General features: G+C 35.5%; 1 protein-coding gene across 11 annotated transcripts in view; it reads left to right on the forward strand.

The window, feature by feature from the left end:
* Positions 1–26,759, forward strand: part of NAV3 (neuron navigator 3) — a 508,081-nt gene that overhangs the window by 342,728 nt on the left and 138,594 nt on the right. For 10 of the 11 annotated variants that reach the window (XM_085045498.1, XM_085045490.1, XM_085045433.1 and 7 more), the window contains 3 exons: positions 6,302–6,374; positions 10,690–10,867; positions 24,413–24,481. In XM_085045498.1, coding sequence (XP_084901624.1) covers positions 6,302–6,374; positions 10,690–10,867; positions 24,413–24,481 — 320 coding nt within the window. The remainder of the gene's footprint in view (positions 1–6,301; positions 6,375–10,689; positions 10,868–24,412; positions 24,482–26,759) is intronic. The other variant, XM_085045472.1, reaches the window with a different exon arrangement.

Raw genomic sequence — 26,759 nt, forward strand, 5'->3', positions numbered from 1 at the left:
ATTGCTTACTTTTTATGGATTAAATACCTTTTACCGCACAGAACATGGCAGAACATGAATACAAACTAGTGAAACCAGCTGGGCTGAAAACCCACAAGGAACAAAATTACAAGGCAAACCAAAAAACTGGGTGTTTCCCATGCGACAAGTGCATTGTCAACAAGTCAGAATGTGTGTAATGAATGACAACAGCAAGTGAAATAAACTTGTCCTTTCAAATCTCTGAGAACACCTTTGGGCAGAGCAGGTTATGAAAGATTATACGTTTGGCCAAAGAATTGTGTGTTTAGGTAGTGCGTGCATGAGGATTAACCATGTATCTGTCCTAGTGTCCATGACCAATTCTCATAGTACTATTAGACAAGGGAAAGTCAGAGTTTAGGCCATTTCCACCTTGAAATACTTTTCAGTTTCTCCCAGAGCATTCTGTATAGCTAAATCTATGTAGACAGTTAATTTCTCTTACCAGCTCCAACACATGCATCAGAAATGGTTTTATTCACTTATGAAAACATCTTGTTTGCTTGCCTGAACCTCTGATGCTTTTAGAGCTTGCAATTGAGACCAGATCACTGGCACTTCACCTACTAATAAGTAAGCAGCCAGAACTCAAGAGCTGGTGTGTCTCCTTCCATGACTGATTCCTGTTAAAATCAGACAAATATTATCTGCTTTTAAATTTTCAAAAATTTTATTAATTTTACGCAACATGTGAACTGTAAATATTTAGAATCCAAGTAAGGCCTGAATTTTATTTTTTATTGTATTTTGATTGTACTAGTGATACAGAACTTGAAAGAGAAGGAGCTGTGTAACAACAATAATATATTTTCTAATTCTGCATTCATTTGAATCTTCCACAAATTGTATTAGTGATGAATATCCATGCAAGAGGAAGAGTCAAATGAATGTCTCTCAATGCAGGTTAATACTTTGGAGACATTTAGGAAGAAAACTTGTAGGTAAAGTGTGTTTGAAATACAGTTATTGTGACAAATACTATCTCATACTGTAATACCAATCTCAATGGAGTACTATTTAATATTTGCAATTAAAAAGAAAAAAAATGCACCAAATACTGAAGAGTTTTATGGAGTTTCTGTGTTCTGGAAAGTGAGTGTGTATGTGATTCTCTGGATTTCTGTGAAATACTATTTCCATGAATGTCCTTAATCAGCTATCAGCAACATTAGAAAACTTTTACAGAGAAAATACTTAGCCAAATTTTACTGGGAATCGGGTCACAAATCAGATTGTCAAAACAAACACACAGAACTATGGAAGATAGTGCTGAATGAAGTGTTAACAGAAATAATTACCTTACTTACGCTGCCAAAATAATCAAGGGTATATAAGAGCATATACATATAGAAACACTATGTGGTAATAATAATGTGTTGTTTTTATAAAGGTATCCCATTCTTCTGGAAGAATTCAGCTCAAAGTAGGCGAACAGTAACTAACTTGTGTAAATGTCTATGTGTTCTCGTAAACTATATTGTCATAAACTTAATAAAAGAGAGTTAGTCAAGGCAGGATATTTTTTAGCTTCTTATACACACACAGAAACATAATGCCATGTTAGTCATAATTACTTGTCTTCTGAGCATCCCACAATTAATTTTTATTTTTTGGAAGTGAAGAAAGTTTTGTGTGTCAGACAAAGAAGATGAAAGCTAATCTTGGTAACAGCAAAAATAATATGAATAAATAGACGTATTCTGTATGTTGAGTCACTGGTGAGTACATCCCACAAATGAGTTCTTCCTGTAAGTCTGCTAACTGCTGAGTATTAAGTGCTATTGTTTATCTACATGCAAGTTCCCCAGTCTGGCTTAGTGATTTATTTCTATAAGTTAAATTTCAAATAGTTTTCAGTCAAAAGCAGGTTACCCACAACTACGCAATGTGACAGCATATTTCTTTGCATGCCACCTAATCTATAAATATTATCAGAGTTGTAACATTCCTGCTTATTTTTAGATCATCATATGAACTGTATCCCCTTAAATGTCAGGGTAAAAATATCTTGGGGATCACTAATATTTATGTTAAGATTTTCAGGTGCTTTTTTCATGATACTGTGGATATGACTACTATTAAAAGGATCACATTTATGAAGAAAGCTTAACATATTGTAAGAATAACCCATTAGGCTTAATTTAAAAAGCATCAAATGGTGTTACCTACCTGATGACACCCACAAATTAATTCCTAAATGATCATCATCTTAGCCGAGTTTATCTTTACCCACAATATTGGAGCTACACTTCAGAGTTTGACATACTACTCTTGAGTTTTGATAAGGAGGTGATTAGGTTTCAGAATTAGGTTTCTGTTACCGCTGGAAAGCAATCTCATGTAGTGTTGACTGACTTTCAACACGGTTAATTGAATAGCTAAGTGGCAAATATCTATATAGTAATGAAGGTTTATTATATCATTAATTATCGTATTAATAGTTAAGGTTTTTAATACTGCAGGCTTGCTATTCAATATATTATATATAATGTATATACTGTAATGAGCAATATCTTATGCTACAGCATCTTGTAGTTCTGATGATACTATTCGCTATAATGATAGACAAAACCTCTACTATCAACTAGTTCTTTTTGCAAGGAAAGTTCGCTACACAATTGTGGCCATATGTAAGATACAAAATTTGTCAGGTGTCTGTGTTGTATTACACCACAAAATATTCAGTCACTGATACAGAAGCAATAGAGTTTTACATATACAGTGTTTACTCTAGGAGGAGTTTACCCCAGTGAATAATAACCTCATTGCTAACTACTTATATAAACATGAACTTCAGGAATTCATAGCACTCTTGATTGAAACAGTACTGAGGAGTGGAAGCTGCTTGAAATCTGTTAGAACTTTTGTAATTGCAAAACTACTCTCATCTGTGAATGAGTTCGAAGAAGAAGTGTTTGGAACTGCTTGGGTTTGAGTGCAAAGAATAACTGGTTTGCCAGGGGAAGTAGGTAATTAAAGCAGTATTTAGAGACACACTGAAAGCTTCAAGATGGGACAACTTGAGGGCTAGCATTTTCTAGGCTGGGGAGGAGAGAAAGTGAAAATAACCCAAGAATATATTAATGCATGTCTCGTTGAATCCCCTAACAGTTCCTGAGAGTTGTGTAGTAAGCACAGTTATTATCAGAAAACTGACTGCAAGAGTTGTTTTCTGACATTTTCAGTGTATTATGTGGCTGTGAGTTGCCACACCAAACTTGCTCAATTCACAAGTCAAAACAAGACTTTATTATAAGGCTAACAGTGCAACCCCAGTCTATTGTCTGAAAGTTGGCCACTGCTATTGCTTCATACACCCCTGCCAAAAGGGTGACTTAGGACTCAGGGCTTCTGTTACACTTCTCTTGGTGAGCTCTGAAACAAAACAGAATTTGCTTTGTAGTTCTGCAGCATATTGAGTCATTGGTGTTAGTGGTAATGATTAGTTTTGTCTGAGAGTTTAGGACACATGACTTCAAAGACACATACTGTAAAAGTGGACACATAAAGTAACCAGGTGCTATTTCTATAGGATATTTTTCACCTTAAATGTATGTGAAGGTTTAGGTTTATTATTTGCTAGATATTCGGTATTGCAGATAGATACTGAAGTTTTCATGTTAGGGCTTAAATTTCCTCCAATGAATTACATTTTGTTGTATCTGCAGTCTCCTGAAAAACAGGACGTGCAGACAGGACATGTCCATTTTGAAAAATCACTTGATTAAACTAGAATATGCATTAGGAAATATTGTTCCAGTTATTGGAGATGGGTGCTACTGATGTACTGTATTGATTTTCTTTCTTTTTTTTCCCCCTCCCTTTGGCTTCCAGCACTAAGTTATAGAGCAGAGTTTCCCATCTTTGAAGCAATTGATATTGCATTATGGTTGCTTTAAAAGTTCGAAGGCCCAATGACTTATACAGCTAATATCCAAACAAATCTTCATTTCTTTTAAATTCTTCAGGGACTAAAAATTTCTGTTCAAATTTTTTTCTTATGTAGTTGACATTGTTTAAAGGTCGAGTAGAAATAGTCTACTAGACTATTCTAGTATAAATTTCATGTGCACTGTTTTCTCAACTGGTGCAGGGCTTTGGTTGGTGCTCAGGGCTGAGCCAGCCCAGTGCCATGCCGCTGCCACCAGGAGTGGCTCCATCCACCTGTCCCTCCTTCCCACTTCCCCTTTCCTCTCCCAAACCATGCTTTACTCAGGCTGGGACACACCCTCCACTCTGCCGGCTCCAGTGCTTAGCTGACCGCACGGGAAACTGGAATGATGAAATCCATTTGCTTTTTGGCTGGGTGAGTTTTCTCCGCGAAGCCAGCTCCCGGTGTGCTCAGAGAAGCACTGAAGCCTGGCAGCAGCAGGGCTCCCACACCTGGGAGGAAGAAGAGGTGAGGAAGAATCAGATCTTCCCATTTTAGCTGCAGCCAACTTGCAACTCATTTAGCTGTGTCATGTCTCTATGTCTTAACAAAATGACCTAGTTAATTTGAGGTTTTTTTTCGTGGTGTAAAACTAAAGAAGCATTTAAGAAAATGATAGTTTAATGTCTGGGTTTTTGCAGTGACTGTGCTTGGCCAGAGCTGGAGTAATCCCATTGATTTCAGGATGGTTATTCCATAGTCAAAGCTGTGAAAATTGGTGACATCCACCAAACTGATTTATGAAAACTTTGTGGGAAACCCCATTTTTTAGTAAATTTGATTAGTTTAGCTGCAGACTTTGGATTTTGGTTTTCTGCTGTAATTGATTCAGTAAAGAGATCATGTATCATTCCCTATGAATGTTAGCATGCTCTTGAAATCAAGGTTTGAAAAGACTTCTTAAAAATGTGTTTATTGATGTTTTGACATTTATTGCCCTTGAAAAGCGTATCTAAATATTTTGCAGGTATGTATATATTTATACATTTATACCCATGGATCAAGACAGTCTGTGAACTTGTAATATATATTTCTACAGTCAGCAGTAAAAAGAGTATTTACATCCTTTCAGCCACTTCCATTGCCAGAGAATAATGGCAGAACTGCAGTATAGAAAGATGACAGTAGTAAAAGACCATCCTACGTGAGAAAAGATACTGCCAGGGATGAAGCAGTTTTCATTCAAGGAATGAATTTACCCTTTATGTTCTGATGGTTGAAAACTGTTGATGAGACATTGTAAAACATGTAAATATTCTAATAAAATAACTGCATAGACTTGAGCTACTGCGGGCTTATATTTTTAGTTTTGAATACTCTTTATTTTTAATGTTTTCCATTGATAATAGGTATTTAAAATATATTGTTAAAATTTTGTTTTATTTTTGTGGCCCCAATTGCCTTGAAATAAATCCATCCACCTAAAAAAGTATTTTAAAATCAAATCTGTTGAAGCCACTTGATTCAGAACACCTCTCTATACATAATTTTTCTGTTTTCATGGCAGCATATTTATAGACAGAGGTGGTAGTTTTCAAATCTGTAGATGATTATTACTTCACAGGTCCTGGAAGGACTGGGGTAATCAGCTGAAGATGGTGACTCAAGAGAACCTTTTAGACCACCCTGTCTCCCTTATCTGTTAGACACATGAAAGCAGTCAGTTTTGTGATTATTCCTTTTAGAAGCAGAAGTTTTAAACTTTTATTGATCTACATTTAGGCTACATTTTTGTACCTAAAGCTCACTGTGGTAACTGTAGATTTCTTCTAAACCACCAAGAGAAGCCAGCACCATGTACTTTACTAAGCAAGTACTCTTCATTAAACAAATTAAAGTTCCATATTGTAAGATTTGAAGAAAATAAATTAGAGAAACAACCGCTAGTGAGAGTGATACCATTTCCACAGAATCCTACATCATCCCAAGCAAGTACCTTTGCTAACATAGTTGGAGGTTTTTGCTTATATTTTTTAGTAAGCTCAGCCACTCACATCTCCAGATATATTCAGTGTCTAATTCTCTATGGTTGCTTTCATTACTGCTTGTTTGTAGCACAGAAAATCCAGTTTTATGTTAACTAGGTGGGTTGCTGAGTTGCTAGCATGCCATTCTGGATTGGGCATTTGTGAATTGTTTTTAAGCACTAAAGCGGACAATGAAAGCTTTATATCAATTCCCCAATTAGCAGTAATCATTCTTGCTAAACTTTGGTAAAGAGCTGTAGTATGAAATGAATGTAAAGTATTCATTCCTGGGCAGTTTCTTTTTTTTTTTTTTCCCTCTCCCAACATTTCTAAGTTTTGTCAAATAGTCTTATGCTGCTTGTTATTTCTATTCATGTTGCAGATTGAGAATGTTGATGTCTGCCTTAGCTTTCTGGCAGCCAGAGGCGTAAATGTCCAAGGTCTTTCTGCAGAAGGTAAGAGAAACAAATCGTCAGAACAAATAACAAGATTTTCTTCTGAACGCTAAATTTCTTAACACAAATCACTTGCACCTAAATACCAAGCTCCAGCTGTTTTGAACAGCATGCAAATATAGATTAGTGATAGCAAGTGAGAGAGTTTCCTTTTAATTTTCCCTTGAAATTGAAGCAAGAAATTTCTTGTTTATGAAACTTGAGACAATTTTTTAAGACAATATTGTTTCAATACTATTAATCTTTTCATGTTACCTCCACAACATTAGATAGGCACAGAACTTCCCGAGCATACTTTTTTTTAACTTGTTCATATATTTGATTCAAAACAACAAACAAGAATATAAGAATCTTGCTCAGTTAAATAAACCCTGGGAAGACTATTTGTTTCAGCAAATTTATTATTAGTAGTAATGCTGTCCAGATGAGTCTGAAAATTACAGTATTACTTTGATGTCTCCTATTGAGTGAGTGAAAGGTTTTGCTGCTTCAGTTATTCTGCTTGTATTAGTCACTTCAAGTGATTGCCTAACATGGTTGCAACTAAATTAGTAAATTTAATAAACAAAAACCATTGAAAATATCATTTGTCTTGATTACTATGTAATATTTGCCTTGTTCATGTAAGAGGCACGTGAATTAATCAAATGTATGTAAGTCTTTTCGCTGTAGCAAATTAAGCAGTTCTGCAAGGTGCTACACACCTTCAAAATCCATTTGACCTCTATGGTAGCTATAGGTAACAGGTATTAATGAGATGCAACCCTGTATTTTTGTTTTGGGTGTAGCGCAACTAAAAACTGGAAGGATTTTTTTTTTTCCCAGAGATGGTAGTTTCAGTTGAATTCTGGAAGATTAATGAAGAAGAAATTTGAAATGCTAACCACTGTTTGTTTTTTAAATTAACTCAGAATTACTATCTTTCACCATCTGAACCTTTCCAGGACTTTAAACACAGACATGAGGTGTACTATCTGTTCACTTTGATTGTCAAACTGTGGAAAGTTCCTTAAGTGATTTAAGAGAGCCTTTGTTATCTTCTTGCAAGAGAATACTGAAAGTTTGCTTGTTGTCATTCACCTCAAAATTATTTAGAACCAGAATTTCTAGAGCAGCCTGTTTTTACTTGCATATAAAGTACAAATCAAATGTGTGAATAGCATGAATTTGGTTTTTGAGGATACTCATCATTGTTTAATATCTTGACATGGTATATGACACATTTTCTGTACTTTTTAAAATCAAAATCTGTGTGCATTTTGTAATGCCTTTGTTTTGCTTTGGTATATAATTTTAATAGGATATGAGCTTCAATTGTGTTTCCTTAAGTTCATATACTGCTAAAAGCAACAATACTGCATAGGACTAAATGCAAGGAATTTGATTTAAAATGCCCATTATTCTTCAAACCAAATTTTAACACCTAATGCTAAAGTCATATTAAAATTCGTCCTCCTGTTAATGCAGCTGGTCATGAACCTGGAGTAAATCAACTACTATCTTTGTCATGATATCCATCAAAGAACAGCAGAAGTGTGATTCCCTTAAATATAGCAATTTGAGTATGTTTAATCCTGAATATTACAATTTTTTAGGGGGAGAAGAAATTTATTTTCTTGTAATAATCTTTGCTAAATGTGTTTCGTTACTACCGGGTCATTTATTAATGAGCAGGAGTGTTCTGGGACAATAAATCATAAGTTTAACAAGTTTTGAAGATTTCACAACCAGTTTCTGACCTCATCATGACACTTGAGCAAAGAGGTCTAGAAAAAAAGTAATTTTTAAATCTTGATTGCTGAATCTCTGCTGGAGAGCCCAATTGATAAATAATTATACAGTTGCTACAAAGTAAAACAATCTTCTCATTTTCCAAGTATGTGTTTAGTACACATTAGAAGTTTCTGGATTTTTTGCTTGTGAGAAATCTTCTAACTTTAAATCATTTAAAAGTACGGAAAAAGTACGGAAAAAAATTACTGATAGCATCCTTCTCTAAAACTAGCAAAAAATATAGTTTAACACAAAAGCAGCAAAATTTTAAGATTAAAAAGTGTTGAGTGAGATTTAATAAAGGATTCTTTTTCTAAGCATTAAGTGATGCAAAATGATGAGAGTAAATAAACTGGTGTCATGTACCGACAGTCTTCTCAAATCAGAGCTGCTTTAGAATGGATAGTGTTAAAAACAGGCTGTTGGAGTTGGCTTTTGCAGATGATAATTAATTGGTGGGAGGGGTTATGATTAAAGTGTGGTTCTAATGGGTGTTGTTGATATTGTTCATTTGTTGAAGGATAATGAGTTTGTTGCAAATGGTTGTATTTTTGGGCAGTTGATATTGTGTCAAATTAATACCTTTGTTGTAAATTCATGATAGGTATAGCTTAGGTTCATAATATATTTCAAAGATAGGGAGGGTTAGAATGTTCTAGAACACTGGGGAAGTATCTTAGGAGGCATTTGAGTGGGATTTTTGCATAAAGGGATAAATGCAAGGAGATCATGGGGTAAAGACCGAGCCTATGGCAAGATCCCAGACAACTGGAAGCAAGCAACAAGCCAACTGAAGGGACTGACACAGTGTCCAGCCTGTCACCTCGGACCTTGGGGAGGCCTTAGGGGAGGTGACAGGGCAGGGTTTGTGGGGAGTAAAGTGTAGTGACACAGGCCTCGAGGCTGTGTGGGTGCAGATTGTCTGAGCTGCACCCAGCGCTGCACTTCACTTTGTGTAAAGGCAGAGAGCTATTCTAAGCCTCTTGTCGTTGTTTGTAGTATGTAAATAAGCAAGTAAATGCTTTAAAAATTTAAATAGTGAGAGGACCTTTCTCACAGATAGTTACGTGGTTTTGGTTGGGTTTTTTTCTTGGGGGGGGGGTGGGTTAGGGTAATTTTAAATACAGGTTTTCTGTATTCCTTGACAATGATGTTCCTTGAAACCCATGAGACTGCAAAAGGCATATTTGCCTAAAGAGTTTACTCCTTCTGGGAAAGTTCTTCATATCTCTGGGGGTCTCATTGGTAATTGAAAATCCTGCAGCATCTTCCCAGGGAAGATGAGAAAGTATGGCTGCTTAGAACAAATCTACATTTTGAAAAGTATATTCCAGTGTCCAGGATTGGGTTTGCTTTTGAAGAGCAGTTTGTGAGCATAAAAGTTCCAGTGTTTACTGGCCTGGTAGTATATGTATTCATATGTCACCTAATCTTATGGAAAGAAAATTAATATGGTTTAAAAGACATGAAAATGACAGTAATTTTGTATAAATTCAGCTTGAAAATTTACCTAAGAAAGATGTGTACCACAAACAGCTCAGTATTTTGATTTGCAGGGAAGGCAGAAAGATTGCAGTGTTGCAAACCTGTAGTTCTAATAAAAACCTTTCACAAGATGATCAGTGCCAAAGAAAATTAATAATGAGGTTATGAACAGACCTACATGCTGCAGATAATTTCATTAAAGTCTTCTGAGGTTTCTTTTTTGACACTGAGATCCTTTATCAGCAAAGAATAACATTATCCCATCTCAGGCTGGGCAAAGGCTAAAAAAGGAATGGGAGACATAGGGATGCTACTGTGGTTCACCAGAATAGTATTCAGGTAGCTGTTTTAGTCTTGTGAAAGCTGTAGTTTTGAAGTCTTCATTATCAGAAATAGCAAAATAAAATACAAAGCTATAAAATGATGTGATTTGAAAGTTCAGAGGTGTAATCATGAGCATTACAGTCACCTTTTTTAAAAACAACTTTCCATTAATTCTCTTCTCTCATATTGCCTGCACATCTGTATGAATGGCTATGTGCTCACCCACAAGGACCATTACCATATAGTCTTGTCAATTTTTCTAGAACCCACTGTTTATTACCAATGTCCACAGAATTTGCCCCAAAAGCAAAATGAGTAATTTAAGGTCATGAGGTTTGAAGAGATGTATATCTAATTCAGATTTTCCTGAATGAAATTCTCCTTAATTAGATTATTTGTACTTCGTTACGACAGGTTTATTCATTTCAGATATATTTTATGTAATGCTGGGTATACTCTTGTTTATGACCATGCAAATGACTCATCATGAGGGCATTGTAGAGATAGGTGTTTATTGCAACACTGACACATAAATAAACAAAAAGTATAATAAAAAATAAACTGTCAGTGACACCTAAAATATCTCTGTTATCAGAGGTAAGTGAAGAGATACAAAACAAAAACACATGTAGCTGTAGGCACGTACAGAGATATTTTAGTATGACTGTTACAAAACTGAAGTCTAAAACCAAAGTGTTTTCACTTCCTTTTCTTTTTATTTTTTTTTAAATAGAAATAAGGAATGGAAATTTGAAAGCCATTTTAGGGCTGTTTTTCAGTTTGTCTCGGTACAAACAGCAACAACATCAGCAGCAACAGTACTACCAGTCTTTGGTGGAGCTACAACAGCAAGTCCCTTCAACTCCAGCTGAAATCAGCCAGTCCAAAACACACCAAGATATGCAGTCAAGGTAGGTTAAATGTTAGTTTTCTCAGGTGTAGAAGATTTCTATTTTTCTGTTCGAAAAAACTTTGTGCAAAAAATAGGCCATTTTCTTTTCTCTTTTAGCTATTTGTGCAGCAGATTCAATGTGTTTTTTGGTAGTGAGCCTGCATTTCTTTGGAGTAAAGCTTGAGTGAGAGCAGAGAACATTCCCAATTAAATTTAGTTCCAATTTTATTTAATTGTAAGCCTTTCTTTTACTTTATTATTGATTTTTATGCCTATTGTACAATAAGAGGCAGCTAGCGCACCATGTGGTTAGTATAGTGGTTATTTTCATGGTTTGTTCACATACCCAGCTCCACATGTAAGTGAACAGTTTCCAATAATTAGCAAAATACATGGGGAAATGGCACAATTAATACATTTATTTGGTATAAACTCTTTTTATTCCCACATGTTCTGGGTTTTGAGGGCCTAATTCTATTTGAATGTTTTTTAAAAAGAAGAAGAAATAGCCTTAATCTAGTTGTTTCTTTTAAGTGACCAGGTTTTTATCTAGTTTTAAGAAAGCAAGCACTCAGCAGAATCCTTAATTGCTAAATTACATTACTTTCAGACTGCATCCAAAAACATTTTCAGAAGGGAGTTGCTTAAAGGCCACTACAGAAGAATGAGTTTGAAACACAAATACCTGTTTAAGTGGAAAGATTACTAACAGTGTATATTTTTACTGGGGAATTAAAAAAAAAAAGCCATACACATCTAGTACCATGTGAACTGTGGATCTTAATGAAGAGTTTTGTCTGTTGTTTTGCTGGGTTTAGTACTTGTTGCATTTTTTATATCCTTGTTTAAAATGTTTTGGTGGACTGACTGAACAACTGTGTGTCTAGAATGTGGTAAGTCAATGATCTACGTTAGATTAAAAGCATCAGAATAATATATTGAGATTCTGGTCCTTTAGTCCATTCACATAAATTACACTTATATGTTTATAATAAACTTATTTCTTCTTCAATTGAAAAAATGTTTAACACTTCAGTCTGATGGAATTCTATGTCTTGGAACTAGAAGTGTTTTAAAAATATGTTTTAAAGGAAAGTGTTGCTTACAGTGTTTTAATTACCACATTTGATGCAAAAATTAAGATACACTAATGTTTGTCTGGGACACTACGAAGCAAAATGCTTATATTTTCTCTGCTACTGAAAATTAGTGTCTTTGAATTCTTTCTCTGTGAAGTATAGTATTAACATGTAATCTAGGAAATTACGATGTGGTCCTAGAAGAGTCTGACCATTCTCAGCATTTTCCAAAGTTGAATTTCTGCTTTATGAGGGATATTTAATACTGCATGAGAGGCAATAACATCTTGTTATTCAGGAATTAAGTGTTCACAGCTTTAACCAGTGGAATTAAGAATTTAGCCAGCTTTCTGTAAATACCTTTGGTTACTGTTTTTTGTTTATAATTTAGTAAAAGAACTGAAACGTTTCCTGATTTTGTAATTTAGCCATGGTGAATTTTTAATAACAAAAAATAATTCTAGTGTTCATTTATACATCATGACTATTGCAAGGGTTTTTCAAAAAAAGCCTGGATAAAGCAGTTTATTGACTATTTGGATGACAGTGATTACACATGGTAGGCAAAGAGGGGATTAATCTTTCATTAAGCTTTACATTATAATTCCCTGTGATTTCATGGTCTTTCTGCACTTTCTCTCCTCTTCTACTTTGCTGTGTTAAAACGTGCTTCATTAAGAGGAAAGGCAGTCATTCCATGTCCCAGAACACCACATGTATGCTTTTGCAGAGTGACTCTAAGGCTGGTTTAAAAAAATTTCTACTTGCATTAGTGTTCTTTAGACCTTCCACTTTAATGCAGGAATTTAAAATAATTTAAATCTTTGATTAAAATTCTATTCACATCGGTGTTTCAGGTGTAAAATATTTCTGTGCAAAAAATCATTAGACCAAGATTGATCCCTTCTTTCTCATTTCTTGTCTGTAAATTGAAACCAAGATTTATTCTGTTTGCTTTCACATATAGAGAAGTTTGATGTTTGTCAGTATAAACTTCTGTATTGCCTGAGACAGGATGGTTTCTTCTCTCCATTTGTTTTTCATTTAAGTCTTTAAGGATAAAGAAAGGTGCCTACTACTAAAAACTTTCTCCTAGATTAAAAGTTTCTATCTTCTGCTGTAAATACATCTAGTATTCTAAACTGCTAGTGAAACAAGGAGTCCTTGAGCTTAGAAACGAACAGAATTTTTTTTTAATACACGTTTGATTTTTCTCATTTGTCACTGTTTTGAAGTAATTTAAAGAAGTAAGCATAAAATAATATGTCTCCTTCTAAGAAAAATGACTACATGTGAAAAAAAGTGTTCCACAAATAGATGGGTATATATAAACATACACAGATCTCTGTGGTAGACTTAGCACTTCTTTTCATAGCAGTCATTTAATTAAATTAATTTTTTCCCAATAAAACAAATAATTTGAAAAATTATTAAAAAATCTGTCCCAAAGACATTTTTATTTTAAAAGTGCTAATGAGTAAACAAAAGCTTCTTTTTAGAAAGAAGCCAAAATATGACATTAAAAATCAAAAGATGACTTTTCTGAAATTAATCTTGCCTCTTGCCCACCTTTTGCTATGTGAAATGTGGACAGGTAGCTTACATGATTGCCCAAAATGATTTCCATGATTGCTTTCACGTCAGATATCTCTCAGCAGTAATTACAGAAGCAACCAACATAACTGAGCTGACAGGAGCTCATGATTTAGAAGGTCCTAAGGAACTCACATGACTGCTCCATGGGACACTTGAGGCCTTTAGATATTTTCGGCAAAAAGTAGTTTTCATGCAGATACTGAAACCTACATATTTCACTGAAGAGAGAAATTTGAAAAGTGATAGAGTCTGAAGTGTATATTAATGTACATTCTTCACACTGTCCATATGAAATTATCAACTCAATAGATAATCTGCTATCAATCAATAATGGAGTAATTTGACTTTTCTTCTGAAGTGCTGTAGATAAAACAAGCTATTTATTCTTTCATAGTGAATGTTAATTTTTAAGGCTATTTATTGTTACATTTATTGTGCAGGTATGCCTTTTTATTATAACTGTGTTACAGCTTTGAATATTTTTAAAAATTCTTGATTGCTTCTGTTTTCTAACATTTCTAACATAACTGTGGAAAGGTTTGGTATGTACAAGCCTCAAGGCAGAAAATCCCTTATGGTGTATATTTTGGAAAAAAATATTTGGCATATGCACATAACAGAGAGTATTTTCCATTAAATTGACCTGTGGTCTTCTATTACCTAGAAAAAGTTTTTTCAGGTTTTTGAAAGGAACAAGAAAAAATGTTGGATTATTATGGCAGAAGCCAGATAACGAAGCCAGATAACATCCATAACATGTGGATGGCAAATTCATCTTTTTTCAATAATGGCAAAATGCTTCAATCCTAATCTGAGTAAAGTTTCAAGAGTATTGTGAAAATCACCTTCTTATACCATGGCTATTTTCTTTCAATGGAAGACTAACACATATCTACTTTGTTAGACACCTGGGAAATAAAGATGTCTTTTTGATGCACTCTGCATTTAAGTGCATTTGATCTCTTTGTGTTTGTATGTGTGCATACATGTAAGCAAAATCAAAATATATACACCGACAAAGGTGGGTGCTTTTTATAGACTTCATAAGTTTTTTAAATCTTCAGTAATCAATTACATTTCGTGTTGCGCTTTAAGTATTTGAATCTGTGTCTTAGTTTCAATTAATAATTGAGGTTATTTCAGGTTAGAATATTCTATGAGAAAAGTTATCTTTGTTGCTTCCAGCTAAGGTATAGTAAGCATATTGTGTAATTTCAGTTTATATTTCCTAGGAGGTAGAAAGCTGTTGTATTTTCTTTATTAAACAAATATGAAAAGGTGATGCTCTTCACTTTCTCCAAGAGAAATACAGATTATTCATGGGAGAGGGAATACCTCTGAGCAGTCACGCTGAAGATGGTCAGATTACAGAGATGGTAGCATTCAAGCCCTGCTGAAGACCAGGAAAGTTTTGAGCTAGCATCTCACTCTCCTAATTTAAAAGACTGGTCCTGGTGGTGATGATGATGGTGATAATAATGATGATTGATGGTGATGATGATGATGGTGACTATGATGATGGTACTCATCCTCATTTCCAGGTTAAGATGTCCTCAGCAATGATCAACGTCTGTGATCATTACTATGTCTGAACCCATTCTGTGTGCCACTGAAGGCAAGTTACTTACTACAGTGTCTGAGCCCTTTGTCAGCAAAAACTGAAACAGGCACCAAATTATGTTAGGACTACACAGGTTTCATACACAGGTTGTTTTGCTGAGGTAAACGGAGGCCCCAGGGGAAGGTTATATGAGACTGGATGGATGAGGTTTGGGCAGAAATGGGGAATTCAGGAGGCTAGTTGTTCTTGGATGACTAGGAGACAACACAGATCAGGAATGTACTTAAAACAATTTCTGGAGGAACTTCTCTTCCCTTAGCGCACAGTCTGCTTGGGAGGATAATGACTCTTTTTTCCCAGGCTCCTCTCAAAGTTATCCAAAACTGGTCAGTGTGGCAGTACTCTTAACTTTCCTATTCCCATGAAATCTCTCTGTGACCAATGTCAGAACTGTGAAAACTCTGCACACAGAGGGCAAGCAAGATTCTTCTTGTGAAAGGGTATTATTGGCCTATCTAATCCTACGGCAAACAGCAACACTTCAAATTAAATGTAAAAAGAATGAAGGAAGTTGGCTCATGGTGTGTGAAATTTCTTTGCAAAAAGCATACTTTCTTTATGGAAGATCATAGTTTTGTACCACTAATGATAAAATCTCTGAAATTATTAGACTACTAGTGAAAAAGGTCTGTGGTAAATACTTAATGGTAACCAAAGGCAAAGAATAGTTTTAGATGTGATTTCTGATTTCTTTTTACCCTCAAATTTCCTACATTCTTCCATGACTAACTGTGGAAATCGAATACTTCATAATCTGAAGTTGGCATTTCACTCTTTCCTTATTAATTTATTGCAGCTCTGAGATTTATTTTTAAAAATACAGTGCTGGTGGCCTTATTTATATCTGTCAGTACAGATAGATGACAACAATGGTTACATTATATTCTTATGCTTCACTTTGCTAGTGGATTCCATTATCAGAGCAATACATCTGCGGTGATGATCTTTCAACCACCCAGATACTAAGAGAAAACACATGTGGATGAAAGAAGTTCTGTGTCATTTACAGATTAGACAGTAACTGGTTTCAGTAAGCTGTCAGAAAAATTCCCTGAGATGGACAAACTGTTTTATCACGTACAGGAATGATGAGCACAGCTTGAGGTCCAGATGGACTTCGTTAAATTTGTTATATTAAAAGTGCACCCTGGTTTTCCTAGGCATATAAACAAAGGTAGCTGATTTCTGCAGCCAGTTACATACATAACTACTGCAAGGAAAAGGGTTTCATGTTGCCTGCTTCTCAGAAGTACTAGGGAAGAAATTGAGCATATTGGACACACAGCTTGTGCTGTGTGAAATACAGTAATGAAAACTTAGTGGTTATGATTATGAATTGAAATAGATCCATGTCAAAATAGTGACAACCTGCACAGCAGTCCTGATTACATCACTCTGTTTAGAAAAAGGCCTTCATTTAAATCTTTTCAAGGTTTAAAGTACAGTTGCAGCAGTCTACACCAAGGGCATTGCACTGACATGGGGTAGAGAGTGGGAGGTGTACATATCTGTGTGTCTTCCTTGGTTAATATTTGGGAAAGAGATGAAGCAAGTCCCTTCACTGTCCTTAGCTCTTGCCATTGCTAGTCACTTGGTTTTGGTGAAGGGAAATGGGTAGGTAGTTCCTGCTTTTCCCACTTATCCCATTTATCATTATCTAATTCCAGGTGATTCCCAGAATCATTATCTAATCACTGAGGAGAAGAAAAAATAGGAAAATATTTATTTCTCTTTTCTGTTCTCTGTTTGGTAGTAAGGGTCTAAGCAAACAAAGTGCTATTAATCTAATCTGATAGATTTTTATGTGTCTGGGAGATAATGCAGGTAGAATTTCTTAATGTGATTATTTCAGGATCTGCAGTAAACTGACCTTCAAATGGCCCTTAGGTATTTAACTTTATTTTAACCTTTTATTTTACATTGCAAATCATCTTTGGTCCCATTTTGTTCTACTCCCCAAAGATACAATCATTACAGTTCTCAAGGTTCCCAGTGATAGGAACTTCAGAAAGGAATCATCAAATATCATCATATTTGTCCTGAAGTCCAAGTAAAAAAAGCCTTTAGTATCAGTGGGAAATGACTAACTTGTCCAGTAACCTTCACACAGAAAAGACAGAACAAAGCAGTAGCAAGAATGTGTTTCTCATATACTTCTTCCCTGCAGCCCACCTTCTCTAAGAAGATATCTAATAACATTTCTTAAGCTGAAAATAATGGGGGAAAGGGTGTATCAAAGTGACATTCAGGTTCTAGATTAAGTGGTCTTTCCTATAGTTTAATATACCACTCTAGAATACTATAGCATGCCTAGATAGAAAATAAAAAAAAAGTAGATTATAAAGCATTTTTAGTCTCTCAATAGCACATCAGATTTTTTTATTCTGTTCATGCACTATTTGACCATTTCACTACCAATCTTTCATAAACTGTATCATTCATCTTCTTACTTCTGTGGGCTGGATCCTTGAAACTTGTCCTTTACCTGATTGGTATTTCCCCTTTTGTGTTACACACAGTTTTTCTCCTTGCAAAGTACCTGATGCTGGAACATTTTCTTTAGTAACCTGTGACATGTAGTTACACTGATTTCTTCTGTTTATAAATTACCTCTGCTCAAGAAAAGCGTTTTTTTTCCCCTGCCTGGTCTTCTGTTTGCAGTTCAAAATGCAACTGTCATCTTTTCTCCTTATATGTTCTTACCATTTTCAAAAGGATGTTTTAAATCAGTTAAGCGGCAATTTTAATTTTGTACATTTCAGATACTCTCATTGTCTGGCCTGTGTCACCCTTGCCACTTGTTATTTTTTGTATGTCAGTTATGATGCACTTTGGCCATAATTTCCACTCTTGCTAATCCAGGTCATGTAGAATTTAATGGGAAGTGTTCCGTTCATCCTTGTAGCACTTGAATCCAAACTTTTATATATTTCCTTTTGAAGGAATAGAACCTTTACAATGAAATGTTCCCTTCAGACATTCTTTGTACTCTGCCCTCACTCTCCACAGAGATTCATTAGTTCTTCTCTGAAAATAAAATCTGATACAAATGTCTGTACATTTATTACTTTCCCAGACCTGCCACCTGTTTAATTCTGATGTCTTATGAACATTGGATGTTGTCTATAATTATTTGTATATGGCAAATGAAATTCCAAGATATAAAATGCAAGGGCAAAATGCAAGGATAGCCATAATAAATTATTGCAGTCTTCATTCTTTTGGTTTTTTTGGTCATATGATTCCTTTTTTACCTATTGTGAAGTAAAATGTTCTTTCTTTGTTCCTATTTATTCCTTAATGAATTCCTTGATACCAATGTGTGGCCAAGTCTTTTCCTTGCATTCTTGCGTTCGTTTAAGTCATAGTTTTATATTTGTACTGCTACTTTCTTTGCTTCTGTCAGTCCTTTTTATCAGCTCTTATCTCCTTCTATTTTCACAGATAGTGCAACAAATTTGATACTCTACATATTGTGGTTTTTCAGGTGTCAGTTAATGAAATAACATTACAGTTGGCAGCTTCTGTGGAGAAGATTGCTTTTTCTCATCATTTACTTAAAAAACTCCAAAATAAAAATCCATATATAAAAATAAATAAAGAGGCATAGGCAGTGCTTTTGACAAATATTGCCTGTAGAAAATAGATTAAAATAGAAGGGGGAAAAAGAGGTTTTTTTAATATTTAAAATTCACCAGACCTACAGGAATTTATTTGTGTTTTGAAAATACTTAAAGGAAAATGGCTGAAATGCTGGTAGAATCTTTTGTATTTTCTTTATATTGCAAATCTCTTTATCATTTTAAAGTCAGTGGGGAGACCAAATAAAAATGCTTACAAATATGTTTTACTAGTATCAACAGAAGCAGTTAATTATTTGATAAAGTTTTGACTGATGCAGGTTTATAGCATTCCCAAACATATATTGGGATGTGTTATAAATGTGGATTTTCTGGAAATGTATGCAAAAATTTGGGAGACAATTAGTGTAGATTTGAAGAAGTAAGAGCATCAGCATTTCTGTCACCTCCATTTTCATTCCCTCTAGGAAAAAACTTTATTACCGTCTTACTGTATCAAACTGTGAAGCTGAATGGTGGCATCTGATTCTATGCAGATTCTCTGATATAATTTTGTTCTCGTATAAGATCATAAATGTTATAGAGGTAAGGTCATAAAAGGGTACACTTGGTCCCTTGCCTAGTCCTAGTTCTGGCAGCATGCTGTTATCCACTTGGCCAGTTTGTTCAGAGAAAAATAGTAGGGTTGAAAAGGTGGCATTTTAGGTGTGCTGCAGGTTAGGTTAAGCACAGTAGCTAAGTAGCACAGTGTCCTAAACCACAGCACACAGTTACTGCTTGATGTCTTATTTTGTTTTATTATGTTGTAGTTTATGTACTCTTTCATTAAATCCCACAAAATACCTGTACTACAGATACTGGGACCAGAGCAGGAAAACTATGGTCACTGTGGCAGACGATTCGTTCTTATAAATCTTTGTGTTCTGCAAGAACATAAATATTGAGGCAAAATTGGGTTATCTGCATTTTGGTTTATGAGTTGTGAACAATAGGAAAACATTAAAAACATAATTTTACTTGTACCTCCAAGCATGAATCATTTGGAGACAGATTGCTTGAAGAAGATGCCAGAAGTTCAAAGAGCGGAAAGAAGAAATGTCCAACTAATTTAGAACAGATGACAGGGTATGAGTAAGAACTGCCTGAGCCATAGATATTTCCTCTTGTGAATGAAAAAATCTGTATTTATATGTTAGATATATACCGACAATTCACCGCTATCTACAAAATACACATTCATATATAACATTTATATAAATGTTAAATGTTTATTTATTTATAAATAAATATGTATAGATACAGATATGTGTAAGTATATACACACATATACATAGATATAGCCATATAATAATGTGGCTAGCACAAGCTTTTCTCATGAAAATTCTTCTTGTGTTTTATAAATAAAGATAAAGTTTAGATGTTCTTAAAACAGTGTCCCAGAACTTGGACAGTGCAAGCCTGGCCAGTCAGGCCTAGGGGAAGGCTTCTGACCAACCAATCTGGGTGACTTTTGAAAACTCTATATGTATGGTGAAATCAAAACAATAAAGGTCATTCCTTCTTGCCACTGAGAACTGGTGCTTTCTTTACTCTGCTAGCTGCTCAACAGCAACATAATAATTCACCAAGACTGGGCTAAAAAGGGAAAACAAATGTCCAAGAAATATGTTTTGTACAGAAAATCAAGTGTTTTGGTTTCTTCCTCAGTGTTCCTTGCCTGTACATTTGGGGAATCAGGGATCTTCTACCTGCTCGAACTCTGGTATGGTGAGGAGCCTAGAAACTTTAGTTTCTGGTGGCATCTTTTTACGCACACTTGGAATTTGGAGTCAGTTATACCTTAGAATCTTATCTCTTGTGCTTTTCAACTGGTAGGATGATGAGCAGCCAAGGAGCTTATTAAAAAGAAAAAAGAAATTTAAAAACAGTGCACAGCACAATTGAGACCTTATGGGGAAATTTTTACATTGAAAAAGCATTCTTTTTAAACTAGTCTTTTTCAGAGAATCGTTCTAACACAAAACTTGTGACCAGTTCTGAAGTGTGTTCACACAAGAGATTAAATGTACTTGCAGTGTATTAAAATTCAAGTATGCCAGTAAGGAAGAAAGAGTTTGATTATATACTACAAACCCCTTTGCCTTTTTCTAATTTTAACATAGTGCATAGCTGGCATTTTAGAACCACCATGTGACTCTTAGTATTATAGGAAAATGACAGTATGATTTAATGTGATCCTTTTGATCCTTCGGAAGACTTAATAAAAAGTAGATGATATTCAGGGTGCCACTGCATGGGTTACATTTTGAAGAAGGAGGTTAAAATATTTTTAGCTTGATTCATGCTCTGCTCAGGTTTATACAAGCTTCATTCTTCAGCTTAATGTGTTAACCCACTTTCAAGGACCTGCTTTTTTCTGACATACTGTATGGCAACAAGATAGACTTTCTGGTAGTTCAGTCCAGTGTCAAACAATCTGTTGCCTTCCATCTTCATAGGATCATAGAATGATTTAGCTGGAAAAGACCTCTAAGTTCATCAAGTCCAGCTGCTAAAACCCAGCACTGCCAAGTCTACCACTAAAACCTGTCCCTAAGTGCCACATAAAGTCATTTAGTATTGTAGCTCATAATGATTTTCTAGTTTCATATCTGCTGTATTGATTAGTGTTTCCCTGCTTTGTAAGACAAAGCATTGTTGACTTCCACCTAGAAGACAGAGCCCAGATTATTTTTGCAGAGTCCAGATTATTTCTAAGGATTTGGTATCAGATGTCTATATGCTGTTTTGTCTGTTTTGGACAGGATTCAGTTTACTATCCCTGTGTGTTATTTGGAAGAGGAGAGCTAAACTTGATGCCTGGTCCCATGCACGTGGTGTAGGTGATTGCTGATATGAGTATTGTGGCAGTGGAAGGAGTCTTGGCAGCAGGCAGCTGAGAACCAGAGGCCTTCAAAAACCCCCTTTCCAGCCCTCTGACAAGGAAATCCTTCATTGTCCTGAATGTTGTAATATTAAACTGGTACTGTCTGATCTGATAAGATCCATTTACTGCTTCATTGCAGACACATGCTTACTGTATCACGGTGTGGATTTGTAAGCATTAAAAATAACTGTTCTAAGCAAAACAGGTTTATTTTCCTTACTGACGGATACTGCCCACAGAAAACTATCTGGTAGGACACAGGGCAAAAGGTAAATACTTTTTATCCATTCAGAAGAGTGGCTAGGCTAAAGTTTAGTCTCCAACTGTGTTGCAGTTCATGTCTGTAAAACTGAGGCCAGCAACTGGAAAATGCATGTGGGCAAAGCTTTAATGGGCCCAGCACATCCAGTGCTAATTGAGAAGGAAAACCTAAAGTCATTAGGAACTTCATGCACCTGCTTTATGAGTTGTTAAATTCTCTTTTTACCTTTCTTTTATTACATTACTTTGGAAAATAAATTTGCTCAGTCACAGTGGAAATCATGCTTTGCAAATCATGCTACAAGGACATTAGTACTTTCATCACTGACTTTCAAGCCTGTCTGGAAAGTTTGAAAGCAGTCTGTAGGCTGATGTTTCATGAATTTGCTAGTGGATGGAGTCCCAAGTAACAGGCCCAGAAGGAAAGCATTCTAGCAAGATATCAGATAGGCATTTTATGTACTTATTGCTATTAAAAAGTCTGTGGGCTAGTTTATCAACGCTGAGATTAAGCTCTTTGATCTTTCCATTTACTTGGTGATGTGTTGTTTGAGGTAGAAATGCTATGATACACTGTGGCACTGCATCCTATTCACTCTGTTTTCCCATCTTACTGTCTATGTTGGTTGTACTGTGTATCATTCCACCTTTTACAGCATAAATGTACTAAGGTTTTATTTGACATACAATTTTTCTCACAAATGTCTTATTTTAGTCAAGGCAGATAACTAGCTATTCATTTCTATATTCCTTCATTTTAAATATGTTGGGAAAAAAATGAGAGAAAGATCTCCCTAAAAGATGGGCTGTAATGCCAGGCACAAATGTAGCAATTGCAGTAAAACAACCTATGGCACATTTGCGTCATAAGTCCAGACATTATTAAGAAATATATCTGTAAGTGAAATGTAATTCAATATAATAAAAACTAGATAGATAAAAATGCATGAAGTGTAATTATTATATATTTTAATTTTAATATCCACAGAAGTTATGGTCGTATAAAAAAGCAGTTTGTCAGCATTTCTGTGAAGGTATATATCAGAGAACTGAGTGCTGCTTTCACATATTGAATGATTCCTTTTTGCCCTCTTAAGACTGAAGTACTCCTTTTTTTTATATTCATCATGTGCAAATGTGCCATTTCTAACTGGCAGGAACAGAGGCAGTGCTTTGTTGGGATTTACTTGGTAAAGTCGCAATAATCTAACATCCCATTCCAGTCTCACATTTTCCCTTGGTTTGTGCCTTCTTCTTGCCCCTTTGCAGCACTGCAGTGCTAAGAAAGGTAAGACCTTTCTTGACAGCTTCTCCCACCTGCTCTACACTCAGCCTGGCTGCTTCAGTGGACTGGCAGAAATTGCTTAACACTGTTCTGGTAGACTCAACAACACAAGGTGCTTCTTAGAAGTGCTGCCAGTATAAAACCCGGGACCAGAGCACAGTGGTTTTTTTTGGCTGCTAGTCCAAAGAATTGCTGGAAGTTGGAGAATTTTGAGAAACAAAAGAAATCTGTGACTATCAGAGTTTCTGCTTACTCAGTCATCTACGAATTCCTTAATAATTCAAGGAATTTGATGTTGTGATTGCACCTGGCTCAGGCACCTGTCTACAGCCTTAGACTGTGTGGATCCCAGAGGATGCACCTATTTATGAAAACTCACATAAGCGACAGAAGGCTGTACCTCGGCCATACATTTGACATATCCCCTATGCAAAGGTCTAAAACATTAGAGGAAATAATTTGCTGCCATGTTGTTGGGTGTCAAAAGGAACATAAAGTATTTAGCCCTGTAGCGTAGCAAGTCTTCTTTTGCAGAAATACTACTTGGATGCTTTAATAGACAAAGGTGCATTTTCCTGTGGAGTTTCACAGTGAGTCTAAGCACATACCAGGGCTTTCTTAATGCTGCCTCTGATTCATTGCCTGGGTCATCTCATACATGACCTGTGCTGTAACAGTAATAAAATTTGTGACAGGATACTTCTTCCATGTAGCTCTACCATCAGGAGGGTCACCTTGCTTTAGTGGGAATTTTACTGAGTCCATGTTGAATTTGGTATAGAAAATCTGTTCCTAACAGCCATACTGTGAATCCAGTCAGGTTGCTGGAGAGACCATTAAGTGTGTGTTTGTGCTTAGTACTTTTCATGGAAAAGAAGGAAAAAAAAAAAGGCACAGTGTTTTAAGGTACATTCTGTGTGAATTGAGCTATACTTCAGGAATTCAGTCACTGTGGAAATTTGCTCACTTTGTCTATTCATGGGATAATTTCAAGCGAGACAAGTTATAACAATATCCATTATTTCATAATCTGTTCATTGCATCTCTCATAAAAGTCTGCATGTTTACATTGTTTCATATTGTTGCCAGTTAATTTGTGTTTTCTATCCATGTTCGATTTGCATTCATTAACTCATAGTTTACTGGTAAGTGTGTTCTTTCTATACATATTCAAAGAAATTCTTTAATTCAATTTCTCTGTTTCTTCTCATACAGTCTCACAGCCAGATATGCAACTCAGTCTAATCACAGTGGAATTGCAACCAGTCAAAAAAAGGCTTCTAGGTCAGTTAAATATCTCTAATTTATTGCTTGTTAGTGATACTCAAGCAAGTATATGCCCATTGATATTTTATCCTTTGGACTTAAGCAGACACTAAACAATGTGTAATTTTTGTTATGTGTGCAAGCTTTGCAGTGATGAGCTTTGCCACAGAAAAGCCTTGTATTTATTGGCTTTTGGCCAATTGGCTGATTTGTACTGTATATTAGCAATATTTCTGGTTGTTATGTATCCTGCATCTTTGTATCCTGCATGTAAAATATTGGATGTGAAGGATTAGTTGGTGATTTTAGTGCTCTGTACTTTCTGGCTCAATTCCTGACTTTAGTCATGAGTGAAAAGAAGTTTGGGAGTCCACCCCAGTTCCCACTAGATGTTTTGGATATATAGCAAACCCACCTGAAAGTCTGAGTTCAGAGAGTCAAGTTTACGCAGAAGCAAAAGAGAACAGAAAAAAAGAATGACTTCCAAGACTTCTGCTGCATCAAGAGTAGCCTGCACACAGTCCCCATGAATGAGAGGCTTTGTTTTGGCAGTGAATATGACAGAGCTGTGTGTAGGAGCTGACTTGTTTCGGATTTCATCAGTACTTTTAGTCTGTCCTTTCCATGAGCACTAAAATCTACAAGCCAGATTGCAGAAGAAAGAAGCTGAGGTCTAAAGCTTACTCTAACTTTTTTTTATTGGGGGAGGGGCAATAATTAATGTGTTCATTAATTATACCTTTGCTGCACAGTTCATTGGTGTGACCAATGAACTCTAAATTGCATCATCTACAATAAAGATTGCATTTTGCAGTATAGAAAACTAACACAGTGTGAGTTCCTGGTGATAGCTTGCAATGAGCTATACCACGGTCCAGTTGCTTTGCACCTGCATTTATAGGTCTTCGTTTTCCTTATTGCTGATGCTCCTGTCTTGTCCACATTCAACATGTCAAGGTTAACAGTCTTATTGTCTAATACTTTAAATCTGTGGCAGTGTTTCCAAAGCCTGTTCAGAGGTATGTGCCTTGTCCCTTATTTGTTATATTCTTCTTTGCATTTCCTTAGCTGCTTAACATGATTCTGCAAGAGCAATTTAAAACCTGAATTCAATTAAGAAAGTCAGCAAATGAGGTAAACTGGAAAGCGTGTAGAGAAAATGACCTCATGCATAATGTGCTTACTGTGTCAAGTTCTTGAATTCTGGCATGCAGAATATATGCAGAACTATGTTGTATTTTAACCGAACAGATGAGTTTCTAGTGTTACACATGCCTTTTCATTGCTTTTGTCATTACCTTTGACAAATGATCTCAGGGCTCTTACTGCCTGTCAAATTAGGGTAATGAGAAGGAGCAAATGGATTTTTAAGTTTGTTTTAGTGCATTCTTCAGGGAACAGAAGATCTCTCAGATTCATGGGTCACGGTAAAGGTTAGCGTGCGTACAGCTGCGGAGCAGAGAGTCTGCTCTGGGCTCGGCACAGAGACTAGCAGGGCAGGCTGACGGCCAGAATGAGCCATAAAATAACTAGTGGATTAGTTCTCTGAGGTTTAAACTGGTAAAGAAAGAGAATATGGAGCTGTTTACATATGTTTGAAAATGAAAATAAAATTATTTGAACATTTCTATTATGCCAGTGTATTAAACAAAAAAAAAAAAGTTTGGAAGAATTGAAATGTTTTGTGCTTCTTTGTAATGTGATTTTTTTTCCTTCCTTCTGATGCTGCTCTTTCATAATAAAGTGAAACTAACAGAATTTGATAACTATGGTATAATTTGCACTACCATTATTAAAATCGTTCCAATAAGCAAGAAGCAGACGAGAGATGCTCTTCTCCTATGGCAAAAGCCTGTGACTGATTTGAGCAATTAGTTTTGTCTAAGAAATAAAAAAAAATGGAGAGGATTGTGGCTTCCCACAAAGGTGCTTTAGAAAGTTTGGAGTAGGCACATATGAGGGAATCATACATCACAAAACAGATTCAGATGGAAAAAGGATGCAGGCTTACACATACCAGAATCAACAAGAATTTACATTTTTTCCTTAGCATAGCCACGCAGTAAGGTTCAGATGGTGGCAGCAAATACTAAGAAATGAACTGTGTAGTCTACATTATATACTTCTATCTAAAAGGTATAAATGCATCTGTATCATCTAGGTAAAAGAAGTATTTTCAATATTTTTCATTTAAAATAGTAAGGTAGAATTATTTTAGCAATAGCCTTCTGAAAAATAACTGAAGAAGATAGCTAAAAAGCCAGATTTTATGCTAAACACAACTGCAAAACCTGCA

This window comes from Lichenostomus cassidix, chromosome 1Aa (assembly GCF_008360975.1).
Source record: "Lichenostomus cassidix isolate B80296 chromosome 1Aa, HeHo_3.0, whole genome shotgun sequence".
Lineage (NCBI taxonomy): Eukaryota > Metazoa > Chordata > Aves > Passeriformes > Meliphagidae > Lichenostomus > Lichenostomus cassidix.